The 18,093-nt window shown below is 43.4% G+C and overlaps 1 protein-coding gene across 5 annotated transcripts in view; it reads left to right on the forward strand.

Annotated features, from left to right (window-relative positions):
• LOC130833196 (chromatin remodeling regulator CECR2) overlaps positions 1-18,093 on the forward strand; it is a 141,665-nt gene that overhangs the window by 102,951 nt on the left and 20,621 nt on the right. For 4 of the 5 annotated variants that reach the window (XM_057702584.1, XM_057702581.1, XM_057702583.1 and 1 more), the window contains exon 8: positions 13,474-13,627. In XM_057702584.1, coding sequence (XP_057558567.1) covers positions 13,474-13,627 — 154 coding nt within the window. Of the gene's footprint in view, positions 1-5,163; positions 5,248-13,473; positions 13,628-18,093 lie in introns of all 5 variants that reach the window. The other variant, XM_057702585.1, reaches the window with a different exon arrangement.

The raw sequence follows: 18,093 nt of genomic DNA on the forward strand, positions 1-18,093 counted from the left end.
AAAATGGGACCTTGTGCCCCCACTCCTTCACTGTGTGTCATGCGATTTAATCCTCCTGCCCTCACCCAGTCCTCACTGCTTTTCACCCTCGGTGTATCTACTTTCCTTCTCCCCAGCATCCCTTGAGAACTGCTCCCTGAGCCCCCAGGTGTGTCTCCACAGAGCGCCCTGTGCGTTCCTCTCCCTGTACATAGACTGCTGCTTTTTTCTTACTTTAAAAAAAAAATCATCTTCTGGTCTGTCTCCCTCTGATAACAGGTGCTTGTCTTTGTCGCCCCAGTGCCGGCTTCCCGCTCCGACTGCAGGGCACCCGAATCCTGGCTTCCTCCCACATCTGTCCCTCTGCAGCCCGTACCAAGGCTGTCAGAAGCCCCACTTGAGGATCTTGTCTCTGCAGCCTCTCCCCAGCCTCTCCCAGCCTTAGGCTTTTCTTTCCTAGTGTGTTTCCTCTTCCCTGACTTCGTTTCATCGGGAGTTGTTTAAGCACGTCTTCCTCATCATTGTAACCCCACAGGTGACCTAATGGAACGCTTGTTCTGTGGCAGATGCCCAGTAACCATCCACTTTCCATTAATTCGATGCTTCTGATCCTTAATACTTGTTAATAGAAGACAGAAAAATGTGAGCACTGCCCCTGACATCTGAGGAGAAAGTATTTATAAGTTCTTGCTGCAGCAGCTCCGGGGGACACAGTGACATATACATTAGTTGATTTGTCATAAAATCCAGTGGTGTTTGTAACCACTGAGCAGGTTGGTACTTTGGGGTAAAGTGTAGGAAGTCACCCTGTCTCACTTGAGTGCTTCTGGAATTGCATTTTTGTGGGTGAGCGTACCCCCGTTGATGTCCTTAACCCTGTTGACTATAATTACACAAGGATCTTGTGCTTTGCAGCCCACTGTGACCATTTTCCAGGACTTGAAATACGTAATCTAGTTTTCTTAAAGTAACTATTAAATGGAGATGGTTTTATAACTTTTATAACTTTACAGAAGTTGTATGACTTTATTGATATGATTAATGATGACACCTTAAATCATCTGTAAGGCATGTACCTAAGCTGCTTAAACCTTCTTTTATAATTTCTGCCTTTTTAACTGGAATATTTAAGCTAAGGCTTCTGAATAGTGGAACTAAGAGAAGAAATTTACAAGCATAAAATGGATGATTTTGATACAGAAAGTTTCAGGAGTTGATTCTTCGCAAGAGAAGAAAAAATTAAAATAAAGTAAACCTTAAATATAATTCTCAAGAACCATGAAATTAGAAACTAAAAAAAGAAATTAGAAACTACAATTTGATATTTTGAAAGCTATACAGTGCTGTAAATTTTCAAGCCTTAGTGAAATGGGGTGTTGATTACCCCAGAAAATCCAGACTCTAAATTATGCAGCAGAAAACCTTAGCAGACCAGTTATTAGGGAGTTTTAACAAAAGGATTCTATCAAAAGCTCCAGAATCATGTAGATTTATTTACAGGTAAAATTTTCTAAACCTTCACAGAAAGATAATTTCCAAACAGTTCAAAATTGAAGAAAGAAGTGGCTTGGCTGCTGTGTCCGTTGAGGTATTGGTGTCTTATTGCCCAATTCCTGATGAATTGAAATATGCTTTTCATTCAGTAACATAAATGTCAAGGCTTTAAAAGTGCACTAACAAGTAAAGACCGTTTCTTCATCAAAAGAATAACAACTCATAACCCACTGGGGTGAACTGGAATTGTATGACATGGGAATATTGTTATGGAAGTCTTTTGTATGTTGTGACATAAGCAAAAGAAGAGTAAGAGGCAGAGTTTTAGAGTGTTTTGCCTGGAGGAATAGAAGTGCGCTTATGAAGTCTGTTACTTAGCACTCACAACAGTGCTGGCTCCCGACTTCCTGTGTCAGGGTCACCTGGCCCGCCAGTTTCTGCCCTGCTCTAGTCCCAGCCTGGCAGGATGGCTGGAGGTGGTTCTGTTACTCTGTGATTCATTCCTGCGTGTACTAAAGGTTAGCAGTCACTGACAGCAGTAGCAAAACAGGTGCTGCCATGACTCTGACTATACTTCTGCAGAATTGATGAGAAAGAAAAAGGTACAAAGCTGTGAATATACACGTATCTCTTAAAGGATGTTCAGACCTTTCTGTTTCTTGAAAGAAGAAGTAAGTTTAGATGTCAGTGTTCACCGAGATAAATTGAGGTTTATTGTCACCTTAGCCAAGTCCCAGCATAATAGAAAGCTTTCCTCCAGAATACCTGGTGAATGTAGGTATTGGGAGGTGGGGGCAGGGGGGTGACTGCACTGCCTTGTCCTAGCACAGAGGCCAGACATCAGGAGCACCTTCAGGGGCCTTCATTCGATAGGCTGGCCATGGGAAATGGCAACCTGCAAGCTGGGCAACCTGCTGATGTTTTCACAGACCTGTTTATGTCCATTGTACTCATTACTGAATTTATACCACTAAACATTATGAAACCAACAAAATAAGGGCATAAAATTTTCTGTAAAAAGTTTTTATTAGAAAAAAAGATTAAAGTTGAGTTGCTTCTAAAAGGTTGACTGTCGGGGCATTCCCTTGAGGTCCAGTAGTTAAGACTCCGCACTTGCAATGCAGGGGGCATGGGTTCGATCCCTGTTAGGGGAAATAAGATCCCACATGCCCGCAGTGGGGAGATAGATAGATAGCTAGCTAGCTGTCAGATTAGGGTAAAAGAGTAAAAGATGGAATGAAAAAATAATCATTAAAACCTTAAGGTTTCGCTATTCAGATTGCAGGTATCCTTAACATCTCACTTGCGATTATAAAAACAAAACTGGAAGGGCACATAAAGGGTTTTTTAAAATAATTAATTAATTAATTTATTGGCTGTGTGGGGTCTTCATTGCTGCACGTGGGCTTTGTCTAGTTGCAGTGAGCCAGGGCTACTCTTCGTTGTGGTGCAGTGGCTTCTCTTGCTGCGGAGCACAGGCTCTAGGCGCGTGGGCTTTAGTAGTTGTGGCACGTGGGCTCTAGAGTGCAGGCTCAGTAGTTGTGGCACACAGGCTTAGTTGCTCCATGGCATGTGGGATCCTCCTGGACCAGGGATCGAACCCATGTCCCCTGCCTTGGCAGGCTAATTCTCAACCACTGCGCCACCAGGGAAGTCCTCAGGTAAAGGTTTAAGAGGGTGATTGTTAGGAAGGAATCTCAGGGAACCGCCACTTCAGTGGGCCTTCGTCATATGATTGGTGAATGGCAGTACATTTCTACATTAAGTTAAAATATGTGCTTGAAGTGTGTATACACTATGTAAATTCTTGCTTTAATAATGACTATGTGAACCTACCAGTACCCATCCAAATTATTACTAGCTGAAAGAGGTCTGTTCTAATAATAAAAAAAACCTATGATTCGAATGTGAAATTGAAATTATACATCAGTAAGACAATATACATCATTACAGAATAAAGTGTGTAGTATGAAAAGGAGGCACAAAACCACAGAAACAGTGCATGTCATGAGCTTTTGTCTCCGACCTCTTGTAATTGTGATGCCACCCCTTTCTAGCTGCCTGTTTGGATAAGTTACTTGATATCTCTGAATTTCAATTTTCTTATTAGTAAAATGAAGTGCTGTAACTTCACAGTTTCTTTGGGAAGGACCATTGTATGGTACCTGGCCTGGTAAATACTTAGCAACCCATAGATACTTGGTCCCTCCATTGTTTCTGGTGGCATGTAACTGGTGAGGAATTTTGATAGAAATCTATATCTACATTTCTTACCAAAATAAATGCAAGTCTACAGAGAGGCAAAGCCAATGGGATAACTCATGGAAGTATGATAGTCCTGTAAACTTTGAAAGAATAAAGAACCAGAAGGTAAGGCCTGCTTTGACCACGTGAAAGTTAAACTTTTACAGTAAGATTAAAGCCAAGGGGGTGTAGAGTAGTGAAAGCATTTTAGCTAAGCTTACAGACAGTAATATTTAGATGGGTTATAAACATTAGGTCTTTGACAGATGAATCGATAAATCACACAGAAGATGGTTGTGAGGACAGGGAAACCGCTGCACCGTCTGGGTCCTCCAGTGCCTGTCTCACTCGGCAGAGGCAAAGGTAGCCCCTTTGGTGCTGGTTCCCCTTGGGAAAGCTTGTGGCCGGAGAGCTCTTCCCCTAGGTCCTGAACTTCCAAAGGAGTCACTCATAGGCATATCTGAGGAGCTGCTGGGGTAGCTTTTGGGGAAAAGGGGGTCATGCCCCCTTTGACAGTTGGGGTTTTTTATCTGCACTGAGGCTGGTCATCTTCGTAACAGAAAAGCTTTCTTGATCTCCCGTCTCAGCATATCTCGTGCCGTTCTGTGGTTCGTTTGGGTTGCATAAACCACCGCTTAGTGGCATTAACGCTACTGAGCTTTTTCCATCCTTTGTTGCTTTACCTCGTTGATGCCACAGGTCTCAAGCTTTTCAATTAAGTGGAGCCAGACCACACCTGCATGGTGCTTGTGTGACACCACAGAGCTTACTCACCTCAGCTGCAAGGCCCATGCTTACCATCTCATAATACTAGGCTTTGTGGCTTGGTCCACAGAAATTCCAAAACTCATGTTGGCCTTCACAATTCCTTTGCTTCAGACAGTTCTCAAAACACCTTCTTTGAAGTTTCCTGTAACAGCCGCTTCCAAGCCTCTTAAATCTTCTCGGGGTCTAATGTTCCCAGGAAGCTCTCCGATTGCTCATGGCTAAGTCTGTTTCCTCTCATCTTGCGACCTTGTTCCAGCCTCACTGGCCACAAAACTGCCTTTAAAGGAGAGTTGCCCTCCGGTTGCTCAGAATCCATCCTTCAGAGCTGTTGCTGGCAATGAAAGGTGATAAAACATGGCTTTCCCTTGGTAATCTGAAAAAAACTTATTAAAAATGTTTAACTGTTCAGGGAGTTTTTTGCCAATGATAGAGATTGACAAAGAGGACACATGTTGTCTGAGCTTTTCTGAGTAGTTTTTAAGTGAATAAGCTGGTGTGGAACCTTGTAGAGCTGAGTTGTCTTTTTTTGCTGATTGGCCTGGGGCACCACTGTCCCTTGTTTAGGTAGAGCCTCATCTGGCCCTTCCAGGCCTCTCTCCACTGGCTGCAGTGGCAGCAGCAGCAGCTGAGGACACCCTGACCCATCTTGTGCTTTCTCTTCCTCACTTGTAACTGTAGGGGAAGCGTCCACAGAGGATATGGGCAGAGTTGCAGCCTGGGTGGGGGTCTGACCGCCTGTCTGTCAGGTCCATTGAGCAAGAGGTGAGTGTGCGAGAGAGAGAGTAGAGAGAAGGTTTACGTGTTCAGAAAAGATCATCCCGTTTTATTTTGTGTACTCCTTTTATCCCCCAAGTTCTTTATTTACCTTGACTTCATTTTTAAAACCGCAAGCCTTTATGGAATATTCTTATACCTAGGATGCATTTCCAGAAAGAGAAGGAATTAAATATATTAGACATAAGTTGACTGTTTGAATCTCCTATTCTCTGGGGATGATACATCCTGAATGATGCGTTCTGTAACAGACACACGTGTAATAGGAATGCAAGAGGCAAAGGTGGAAGGAACTAGGCTGAGAGTTGGAACAGCAGAACTGTGTCACCTGAGCCCTGCAGGGTGGCTGAGATTTTGATGGTGGCATTGGGGGCAGAGGATCAGTGCAAGCAGAAGCGCAGGGTTGTGTGTGATGCAGTCGAAGAGCGTGTGTGTTGGGATGTGGCTGGTGTGTAAGATGTGTTATAACTCAAAGTGGCAGGTGGGCTGGAACAGTTAGGCTTTGGAGTCCCCTGACCGTCATGCTTGTTTGTCTGTGGGAGGCAGTGGTTGGAGGTTATGTCGATCTTTGTTTTAGGAAGGTACTTCTCGGGTCAGACCACATCAGGAAAAACTGGAAGGTGAGCAAAAAAAAGGAAGGTGGGCAAACCTGCCAGCAGGAAGTAGCTAGCTGCAGGATCCCTGCTGTGAGAATGTGGGTCTAGAGGGGGAGGATGGATGGGCTTTGGGAGGAGCATTTCACTAGAGGATGGTAGGAATGGGGGTTGAGTTGCAAGTGAATAAAAGAGGAGTTATCGGTCATCGTGGTATTTGTCCTCTTGAGAAGTCTGGCCATGAAAGAAAACAAAAGAATCAAGACAAAGTGCAGAGGAAGCAGCACTGAGGGGAGTTCTTGGCAGTCCCTGTTTCCTTAGCTGGCGCAGGACATCCACGGCGCTCCCTGTGCGGTAGGGCCACTGGTGTGTCAGGGATGGGGAGACGCAGACTTGGAGGGGTAGGGTGGGAACTGAGATACAGTGTTCGGTGAAGGGCAACAGCTCAGCATTAATGAAAGGCAGCAGACCTCGGACAAAACTGCTGTTTATATTTACTGAGATGTAAAAGTTGGCAGATGGAGGCTGAATGAGGCCCAAGGGACCTGGACTGCAGGGGAGGATGTTTGATGAAGGGGGGTTAGACAGGAGGAGGGGGTCCAGGAGTGAGGGGACACCCCCACTGCCCAGTTCCCAGAGTTGCTTCACTTTTTAACCCCTTGTCTCCTTTTAGCATCCGTTCTATTGGCTGTTCAAGCAGTTAGTGGTCAGAGCACGTTTGTCCTGGAGGCCATGTCTGGCTGGCCTGTGACAGCGTGGACCCTCTGCGGCCTCGCGCTCATTGACCTAACTGTGTGTTCTGGGACCTGGTCATTAACTGAGTACATCCTACCTTGCTCCCTGAAAGGGGAAAAGCTCATTTATACATTTATATATTTACAGCATATTTGGATTTACCCTCTATCCCTTTTCTTCAGCTCATAGGTATGTTTGTGCCAGCAGGTAAACTGCAGCAAGTTCTGCCTGACTTGCTGGTCACCCCAGGCTCTTCCCTCGAGGCCCTGGTTGGGGGGTGGCCTCGGTCAGGCTGTCCAGCCATAGTTCTCTACGGGTTTTCTGCCTCATTCGCCTCTCGGGGCTCTCGCTGTCTTTGTACCTGGACAGTTACCACCACCTCGAAAGCTTTCCCATTTTCTGTTTACTGCCCTCTGCTGAGTCCTAAACACCCTAGTTTACATCTGATTGTATGGTAATCTGAATAGAGGTAGGAAGGTTCTTCATTGCTACCAGCAAAAGCTTAGCTGCAAACACTAAAGTTTTCAGTGATTTTTTTGCAGTGTTGTTTGTTTATCCTGTTCTTTGGTCTTAGGTACAAGTGACCAGTGTATTAAAGAGATTCTTGGTGTCTGTTACAGTGCTGATTATCCTGGAGAAAGGCTTGGGTATGGCTTTGAGTTTTGTGCTTTTGTTTAAACAGCAGAAAATCTTTAGGTCTTTAAAGCTTACTAGCAGGGTTTCTGACCTATATTGGTCACCCAGGAGTCCATTCTTAGTGCCTCAGAAAAGTCTTTTAATTATGACTCCTGGGGAAATACCAGCAAAGGGACACTGTCTCCCTGGCGCCTGGGACTAAGGCTCTGTGGTTGTTTGTGTCAGGTGACTCTGGACATGGCTGTTGCCAGGGAGCTCGGGTCCCATGTGTGCTGCTGGAGTTGGCAGGGGGCTGGTGACCTGCCCTTGGGGTGGGGATGTGGATGGGGAGTCCTGGGCTCGGCTTCAGCCAGATTGTATTTGTAATCATTGTGAGGATTTCAAAGCACTGTTTCTAATTAGCTTCTCATCAATACTGCTTCCCGCAGGCCCCTTTTAAAGAAAAAAAAATTGCAATGCAAAGCAGCGTAAGATTTTTAAAATTAATTAATTAATTAATTATTGGCTGCATTGGGTCTTCGTTGCTGTGCACAGGTTTCTCTAGTTGTGGCAAGCAGGGGCTACTCTCAAAGCAGTATCTCACTGAGGAGAGTTGCTTTTATGCCACCAGACACCCCGAGGTAGAGGTAGTAGGGAGAAAGTGGTCGGGGAACAGGCAGGGACTGAAACCCCGGAGAAGGGCCACAGTAGGTGGGGGCGGTCAGGACGACACCGCATAGGTTCTGGACTGTCCTTCTTGCTCCTTGGCCTTTGTGGGTCCTCCGGGAGCTTTGAGTTTTGTTGTTGTCGTCGAGTTCTCCAAATCACAGACTTTTTGTTTTTGTGTTTTTGAGATGTAATTACTTTTTTGTTTTTGAGATGTAATGGTCTAAGCTTACAACATTAGTTTCAGGTTTAGAACAGAATGATCTGATATTTGTTCACATTGCAAAATGATCACTAGTAGGTCTAGTTAACAGCTATCACCTCACACAGTTAGAGATTTTTTTCTTGTGATGAGAACCTTTAAAATCTATTCTCGGGCTTCCTAGGTGGCGCAGTGGGTAAGAATCTGCCTGCCAATGCAGGGGACACAGGTTCGATTCCTGCCCCAGGAAGATACCACATGCCACGGAGCAACTAAGCCCGTGCACCACAACTATTGAGCCTGTGCTCTAGAGCCCGTGAGCCACAACTATTGAGCCCATGTGCCACAATCACTGAAGCCCATGCGCCTGGAGCCCGTGCTCTGCAACAAGAGGCCACCGCAATGAGAAGCCTGCGCACCAAAAGGAAGAGTAGCCCCCACTCGCCGCAACTAGAGAAAGCCCATGTGCAGCAACGAAGACCCAACACAGCCAATAAAATAAATAAATAAATTAATTAATTAAAAAAAATCATTTAAAAAAAAATCTACTCTCTTAGCTTTCACATACACAATATTATATTATTAACTCTGGTCCCCATGTTGTATATGACATCCCCAGGACTTATTTTATAACTGGAAGTTTGTACCCTTTGACCACCTTTGCTCATTTTGCCCACCTCCTACCCCTGTCTTTGGCAGCCACCAATCTGTTCTCTGTATCTGTGAGCTCAGTTTTTTTAGATTCCACATATAGGTGAGATTGTACAGTATTTGTCTTTCTCTGACTTATTTCACGTAGCATAATGCCCTCAAGTCATCCATGTTGTCACAAATGGCAACATTTCCTTCTTTTTGTGATTAATATTCCATTGTGTATACACCACTTCTTCTTTATCCATTCATCTATCAGTGGACACTTAGGTTGTGTCCTGTCCCTGTCTTGGCTATTGTGAATAATGCTGCAGTGACCAAGGAAGTCCATATACATTTTCAAATTAGTGCTTTTACTTTCTTTGGAAAGATACACAGGAGTGGAATTACTGGGTCATATGATAATTCTATTTTTTATTTCTTGAGGAACCTCCGTACTCTTTTCCATAGTGGCTGCACCTGTTTACCTTCCCACCAACAGTGCATGAGGGTTCCCTTTTCTTCACATCCTTGCCAACACTTGTCATCTCTTGTCATTTTGATGATGGCTTTCATGGCCATTCTAAGGGGTGTGAGGTTTTGATTTGCATTTCTCTGATGATTAATGATGTTGAGCATCTTTTCATGTGTCATGTCTTTCTTGGAAACATGTCTATTCAGATCCTCTGCCCATTTTTTAATGGGGCTATTTGTTGTTGAGTCATATCAGTTTGCTTTTTTATTTTTTATTTTATGTTTTTAATTAATTAATCAATTTTTGACTGCATTGGGTCTTCGTTGCTGTGCTCAGGCTTTCTCCAGTTGTGGTGAGCAGGAGCTACTTTCATTGCAGTGTGCGGGCCTCTGATTGCTGTGGATTCTCTTGTGGAGCACGGCCTCTAGGCACGTGGGCTTCAGTAGTTGCAGCTCTCGGGCTCAGTAGTTGTGGCTCACGGGCTCTAGAGTGCAGGCTCAGTAGTTGTGGCACACGGGCTTAGTTGTTCCATGGCATTTGGGAATCTTCCTGGACCAGGGATCGAGCCCATGTTCCCTGCATTGGCAGGCAGGTTCTTAACCACTGTGCCACTAGGGAAGTCCATTTTGTTTTTTTAAAATGCTGTAAATTCAGGTGACTCAGTTATATCTTATGTGCTTAGTATAAATATTAATTTATTTAAAAAACAACTAACTAGACAAATTGTATGATTCCATTTATGTGAAATGTCCAGAATAAGTAAATCCATATAAAGAGAATAGCTTCGTGGTCGCCAGGAGCTGGGGAGTGGGGGATGCGGAGTGACTGCTTATTGGGTGCAGAGCTTTCTGTCAGGTGGAGAGTGTTCTGTGACTTAACACAGATGGTGGTTGTACATGTGAATATACTGAATACCCCTTTGTTGTGTACCTTAAAGTGGTTCGTTTCATGTGAATTTTACTTCAGTATCTTTACATGTATTTCTAAGTGATGCAGAATCTCTGATTTAGCAGCTTTCCTTGGCATTTATAATTTTCCTAAGTTTTAAAATTCCTGCTTCAATAGACAAAAGATAACTAATGAGAACCTACTGTATAGCACAGGGAACTGTATTCGGTGCACTGTAATGACCTATATGGGAATGGAGTCAAGAAGAGGGTGAGTATATGTATATGTATGGCTGGTTCACTCTGCTGTACACCTGAAACTAACACAACATTGTAAATCAACTATACTCCAACAAAAAATTTATTTAAAAAATTCCTCCTTCATTGTTACCAATTTTAATACTTCACTATAAAATTTGTAAGTGGTAGTAACTTTTTGGTAAACATTTGAATTTTAGACTTTTAATAGGGATCACATAATAGTGGGAGTAAAAAGTTAATAAAAATTGGATCAGTATAGAACATGTAATACTAGGTGATTTCCCCAGCTTATTTGTGAAGGGGCTGTTCTGTGTTCAAAGGAATTTACATGCTCTTATAGAAAACTCAGGAGACTGCGTGTAAAAAGTGCAAGAGATGTGGTAACAGGTTCCCTGTTTATGGTTTCATGTGTTTGCTTTAGACCCTTTGTGCGTCTATTACAAACCTGGGATCACACTGCCTGTATCTTGTGACCTGTGTTTTTCATTTAACATCATGATTCTTTTTCATATTTCATTCAGCATTCCTTAGGAAAGCAATTTTTAATGATTGTATAATGATTATATGATTTTACCTATTTTTAAACATTTAGGATATTTACAGTTTTTCACTATTTTAAGTAATGTTGACTTTAACATACTCAGAAATGTTTTGCTTGGCTGTCTCATTTTTAAGATAAAGTCACAGCAGTGTACTCTGTTCAGGTTTCCTAAAATGTGTGTCCAACTTGTCCTCCAGAAGATCTATGTCCCCAGCACATTGAGGGTGTCTGTGTTACCATGTCTTTGCAGACATGTCACTTTTTTCATCTTTTACAGTTTTGTAAGTGAAAAGGCTATTTTGCTTTTCCTTTTGGTCATACCTTCTTTATATACCTTCTGTGAATTTTGTATTCATGTTCCATTTTTTTGGTGGGGGCTACTATTAATTGATTTGTAAAACATCTTTCCATATTAAGCATGATATGTTGTTGTATCTGTTGATAAACTTATATAGGTATTCTTAGGGTTTACAGCCTACTCTCCAGAAGATTATCTCTCAAAGACTACCTATTTTCCTCCTTTTCCCCCGCCTTCTGTTGACTTTATGCGTGAAGTGCCTCTCTTGTTTGTTTACCAGGTGACTCTTTGGTGACCAGTCATTGGCCTGCATCTCCTTAGGCCTCACTAAGATGCTGATCCTCTGTAGTATGTCTTTGTTCTGACTGAAGGGAGAACATGTCAGATGTCCTCCTTTGTTAGGCAGGGGCAGGACACACATATGCTGTCAACATTGTGTGCGGTCAATAACTGGTGGTTATTATATGCACTTACTTTTCTCTGCTTTTTCATTGGATCTGATGTGTAGAAAGCACTGCATTTTTCTTTGCATGAAATAATTCCTTTGGTGAGCCTCATGTTCCTCTATCCCCTGCCTTTCAGCCACCCTATCAATTGACATCTTAGGGGCATCTGCTTGGAGTCACTGTGCTGCTGAAAAGAGCAGTGGTGCATTGTTCTGGTTTGCTTTGCTTTGTTAAGAGTCGCTCCATTGTAACTTTTCAGGTAGGTAAAGATGTTGCCCAAAAGTTGAAATAATTAGGGACCCATGGAGTTGGAGGCAGTGTGAGGGAAGGTGCTTCCCAGCATTAGGAGGCTTGTCCATGCATGGAGCCAGTGGCAGCCCAGTGTCAGAAAGGACATCTAGCCCGTGTACACTGCCCACTCTGGTTATAGGATAAAGATTTTATGGAACTTGGTTTAATTCTGTTTGGGTGGCTGACTACAGTGTCATGTGTGTAGTAATAATGGTTAACATTTTTTTCATTTTCATGTCTCTTCTCTTACTCATTTCAGATTTTACCTTGTCAGTAACCAACTCTTGTAAAATCAGGCTCAGAATTTGAACAGTAAAAATGACTTTCAGAAGGTCTACTATCTAGGCAACACCACTTCCTAAGTCTCAGTCAAATGAGAATTGAAACTAGTTTTAAGGACCAAAAAAAAAAATCGAAAATTTCAGTCAGATTGATTTGTGTTTAATGATGACTTTGTATAGATGGCAGTTGGCCATCAATTTTTTTTTTCTCCCCACATAAAGACCACTTGTGTAATTTCTACAGAATAAAGATATCTGGTATAGAAGATTCTTAGGTCTTCTTCCTACTGAAAAGTTATGTTAAAAAAAGTCAATTCCTGATTTAGTTTCACCTAACATGGGATAATTAACGTTCTTTCTTGTGTAAGGGTGACGTGCATTTTCCTTTTGTAGACACCTGATTGAGTTTTCTGTGTCTGTGCAACTTATAGGTGTTCTCTTTTGCAGGCAACAATTACTACCTCTTCAATAACAATTTAAAAAAAGAAAAAGTTCTGCCTTATACATCAACACAAAAGTCAAGGGAAGAAATTGAAAATAACGATTTCAGTCCTAACTTGAGTGTTCTGGGCTACAGAATGGCTCAGAACTAGTTACATTAGAGATATCCAGGGTAAAACTTTCAAAAATTATGATGGTAACAATCCTGTTTTCCTTTCCTTTCCTTAAATTTCTTAGGTAATCGCATTCGCACTAATCACCTGAAATCATTGTATGTTAATGCTGTTTGGGTTGGAAGACAAGGGGAAAGCTCGCCAGCCTGAGGGGCGGGATGCATTTCTCTGCCATCACCTTCATCTTTCCTGTGTCTTAAGGCAAAATGGTGGCCTTTCCCACCAAATCCTCCATTTTATTTATTGCTTGATTGGTAAAGAAAATTAGGAGTTTCAAAGGTATGCACGTTATTAAATTTGTCTGCTATCTCATCCTTTCCTTAGTTATTTATATGAGAGTGCTTTTTAAGACACCACTTTTATCAAAGATTAAACCTGAGAGTGGTGTCTCCTTTCCACTCCAGCCTGCTTTCCAGAAGATTATCTCCCAAAGACTACAAATTATGTCAGTCATCGGGTCCAAGCTGTTACCTGTTCTAATCCCCATCGTGTCTTGGTGTGAGTGTGTGTCTGTATCTGCTCATTGATTGTACAGATGAGAAGGTGAACTTGTAGTTAGGGTGTAAGTCACCCAGCTGTCTAATGCTATGTGTTAAATAGAAAACGTGGAATCTGTGCTCAGAGCAAAGACCTAGTGTTGCTTTATTGTGTGTTGACTGAACTTCTTGACCCCTCGCAGGAGACCCCTGTACTCAGCAGGATAGAAAAACAGAAGCGCAGGGAGGAGGAGGAGGAGCGCCAGACCCTCCTGGCCGCACAGAAGAGGGAACAGGAGCAGCTGCTGAAGGAGGAGAGGAAACGGGAGCTGCAGGAGAGGGTCAAGGCGGTGGAAGGTAGGAGGGGGCTCTGCCTGGGCGGCTGGTGCGAGGGCTGTTTGGTGGGGCGGCGCGGGTGCACGTGTCCCCGGAGTCCTGCTGTCTGGTTGGCTCTGCGTCGGCCCCGCAGCACCCTCGCCCTTGTCATTCTGGGTTCCTTCCATCCGTGCCTTTACTATCGGCTCTGCTCTGGTCCCATGTGGAATTGAAAAGAGGTTAATCTCACAGGAATAATCTTACACACAGAGGAGATGTGCTTAAGAAAAGCCTCGGGTCTGCCCCAGCGTGTGCTAGTGCCCTGCATGGCCTGTGCCCCTGTTCGCTCCCTGGCTTGGTGCCAAGCTGGGTTTCTAACCTTTGTACTTAAAGCACATGTGTTAGATGCAGTGGTGCTCATGAGCTGAACCTGATCAGTCACCAAATAACAAAGCATTTGACTTCATTGAATACAGACCAGTATTTTCTTTTAAGTAAGTGTACTAAACTATTTAAAAGTTCAAATAGAAGAGCATAACATGAATTTGACTCCCCCCCCCCCCGCCTTCTTTTCTTTCTTTTTTTCTTTTTTTGGCCATGCTGCTCCACTTGTGGGATCTTAATTTGCTGACCAGGGGTTGAACCCAGGCCCTGGCAGTGAAAGCAGTAACCACTGGACTACCACGGAAGTCCTGGATTTGGCTTTTCAATGCAGTGTTTCCATGCAAATTTTAAATACATTTTGGGCGTAAAATTTAAAGGATTCTAGCCTTATTGTGTGATTTCCCCTCCCATTCCTAAGTATTGCCTACTGATTCTTAGTAAGCTAACGCCCCCATTCCAAACTTGATCATTTCTTCATTCTGGAGCCCTAGTACATTTAATCTACTGATGTGGCCTGTGCCACATTTGGTGGTATATCCTATGTGGAGATTTTGCATAATTTATTTCAAGTGCTAGATTTAAATTCCTCCAAACAGTAACTATGCTTTTATTTCTTTATATTTTTCAATAGGGTTCTGTAATTTTCAGTGGTGTTCCTATTAGGTACCATTGTCATTTGACTTTTTTTAAGTTGAAGTATGATTGGCATACACCATTCCCTTATTTTCAGGCATAAATGTGATTTGACAAGTATGTACATTGCAAAATGATCACCACAATAAGTTAAGAATTTGTTTTCTTGTGGCAGGAGCAGAGGAAATAGATAATACACAATACAGTATTGTGGACTGTGGTCACCACACTGCACATCACATCCCCAGGACTGACTTGTTTTGTTATTAGGAGTGTGCACCTCCTGACACCATCACCCATTTAGCCCACCCCAGCCCCTCTTCTTTCTGTTCTCTGTATCTGTAAGTTTGGTCTTGGAAGTAGATAACGGTAAATAACGGTTGTACAACACTGTGAAAGTACCTAATGCTACTGAATCATACGCTTAAAATAGTTAAAAAGGTACATTTTTATGTTTTTTCACTAAAATTTTTAAAAAGAAAAGGAAAAGGCCAAATAAATACACTGCTGTTTATTAGGATTGTCTTTGTATAAAAAGGATGTTACAAGACTGGATTGTGACAAATACTCGTGCTAAGTGCAACGAGCCCATATGGAAATGGACACTGAGACTTTCTTGTTCTCTATGTGGCTGACTTGAAACCTAAAAATTCTTCTTGCCTCAATTACATGGAGATTGTATTTGTTATTTGTTATAACACTTTATCTGAAATTGTGTAAATACCCTTTTTAAGTTCATTTTTGAAATCTTAACCAAGTAAGGAAAATTATCAGAAGCTGCTTGCTTTTAGGGGGACTAGAAACAGTAATAAGTTCGTGAAACAGACTGTCAGATTGAATTGTGGTGTAGAGTGGTCTGTCTAGGGAACCTCTGCCTCTGCCCCAGGGAGGACGACCATAGATAAATCACTGCTGAAGAAGAGTAGACACGAGGAAGCCCCATGTGAGCAGTGGTTGGTAGGTGCAACAGACAAAATAGAAACATATTTAGCATTATCAGATATAAAAAAGAAGACATTGGAAATGAAAGGAGGAAATAACCTTGATGAAAGTACAGGCAGTTTCAAAGGAATCAAATATTGTTAGAACTTCTAGAAATGTAAATATGGTAATTGGAATAATACCTTGATAACTGGGCTCTACAGCTTAGTTAGACCTGAGGAGAGAATCACAAAGGAAGAGCTGTGTGGGGTTTAAAAGATGCATCGTGCAGATAAAGAGGACAGATGAGGTGGGAGTAGTCGCCTCTGGTCCATCGTTAAGTGTGCAGTCACAGATGCTTCAACAGAGAATTTCACATGGGTCTTTGTTTTGATGGAAGTTAGAGAAATAGAAAAGCTGAAAGGTCTGAGGCAGGAGAATACAGAGAAGCTGTGGGGTCCTCAGACCTGCAGGTGAGGAGGGGCTTGTAGAGCTGGACCTTAGTTTTAGGGCAGGTGCTAGCCTGGTTCTGGGACTGCCAGCTGTGCCTTCCCAGTGACAGACGTCTTCCCAAGGAGGGACAAGCTGGCAGACTGTTGAAGAGCACCCAGAGCCAACAGGAGGGAAGAAATCCCACCTGCCTCCCTTCCCCCCTGTTGCTCCCTGTGGCGGAATATAAAGCCAGCAGAAAGTGAGGAAACTGCTTCATACCTGACTCCTGGGTCACAGCCCTGAGCTCCAGGGTGTGTCCACTGTTGTAAAATGGGAGCATCAAGTGATAGGGCATAGGAAATATTAGATACGAATGGTTGAGAGATGAGATATAAAGTGGACGGAATACAGACCTGAGGGACTGAATCATGGAACATATGGCCCATTTCTAGTTGGGAAAAGAGGATGTTCTGTAACAGAGATAGCGGACTCCTCAGGAGCAGCAATAGGGTCCAGGAGGAAATGGGATTGGATTTTGTTTTAGTTTCCTAGGGCTACCATTACAAATTGCCATAACCGGGTGGTTTAAAACAGCAGAAAGTGAGTCTCTCATAGCTCTAGAGGCTGTAAATTTGAAATCTAGGTGTCGGTGAGGCCCTGGGGTTGTACCCTCGTGTGCCTCTTCCAGGTTCTGGTGGTTCCTGGCGTTCCTTCTTTTCTGGTTTCCTCTGATAACTTAGAAGGGAACTTCCTTAACCAGTATCTATTTTAAAAAATCTAAGCAAACATTCTACTTAATAGGGAAACATCAGGAGGATTCCCTTTTAAAGTCAGGAAGAAAACAAAGATTCCCTCTATACTGCTTCTGTTCTGTGTTGTTTTGTGGGGGTTTCTTGTCTACAATGGAAAATAATGTATACACACACACACAATTTAGGGGATGTATTTGAAACGCCAAGAAATTATTGTAACTAATCATAATTAAGTCAGGGAACTGTATTCGTTGTTATTATTACAAATATCAATGTGAATAATCTTTAAAAAGAGAGCATGTTCCAACAGCAGTGAGAATTCCTGACACACAGCAGGAGCTCAGACTGACTCCAGTTCCAGGGCAGTAAAAACACAGGAGTAGCAAAATGTCTGGTGCACCGATTTTTGCTACTGTTGCCAGGGGACTCCTCTTGATCGCCTGGCTCTGGTGGCCAGTGGGGCTCGTGCTCATGGATCCCCCCCAGACTGGAATCAGCGGAGAAAGCATTCTTAACCAGCTTCACCCCAAGGGCACAGCAAAAGACTACAAACCAGGAGCTTGGTGTTTCTGGTGGAGACTTATTAGCTGCGGCCTGAGGGGTAGGTTTCTAATTAAGCCTGTATCTAGGAGCCCCTAATCCTTTCCAGAGATATCAGAGGGCAGACCCTCCAGAGCCCCAGTGTCCTGGAGGGAAGCTTTACATGTGTCTGACACCCATGGGTGGCTCCTTGATCACCTGGCTCTGGTGGCTGGAGGGGCTTGCGTTCCTGTGTCCCATGGGTGGTGGGTGGGGGTCGGCTCAGGGCAGACTGGCATGCTCCCTGTCGTCCTGCAAGGGAGGCTTCCTTGCTTGTCCTGGAACTTCAGCCTGAGGAGCAGGCTTAGGTTGGGCCTGCAGAGCTGCTTTCACGGGATAGAGGCTGTGGGTGCCATCTTCCACTCTCCCTGAGCTGGGCCCCCAGAATAGAGTTTATATGCTTGTCTGTGACTGCCACTCAGGGGACACTGCAGGTCCCTGGCTCTGGTGGCCAGTGGGGCTCAGGCTTGCAGTTTGTTTGTGACACTGTGACACTGTATGTTTGTGAACGTCAAAGGAAAGCTTTCAGTCAGCCTGAATCTAGGTACCAAGATCCTTCCCTTTAGGACACTTGATAGGTCTTGGCACACCCATAACTTCTGGGATTTATTAAAATATTTCAGGCTGTCTGGACAAGCACGGGGGTTTGAGAGATGACCAAGAGCTGGGCAGGGCTGAACAAAAAAAGGCTCATCCACATGAGGCCCTGCCTTCAAGACTGGGAAAGGCAGTTGTTTTATCTGCTGCATAGAAACCAACACAGAGTTCAACAAAATGAAGAAGCAGGAATATGTTCCAAATGAAAGA

Source organism: Hippopotamus amphibius, chromosome 12 (genome assembly GCF_030028045.1).
Source record: "Hippopotamus amphibius kiboko isolate mHipAmp2 chromosome 12, mHipAmp2.hap2, whole genome shotgun sequence".
In the NCBI taxonomy this organism is placed as follows: Eukaryota; Metazoa; Chordata; class Mammalia; order Artiodactyla; family Hippopotamidae; genus Hippopotamus; species Hippopotamus amphibius.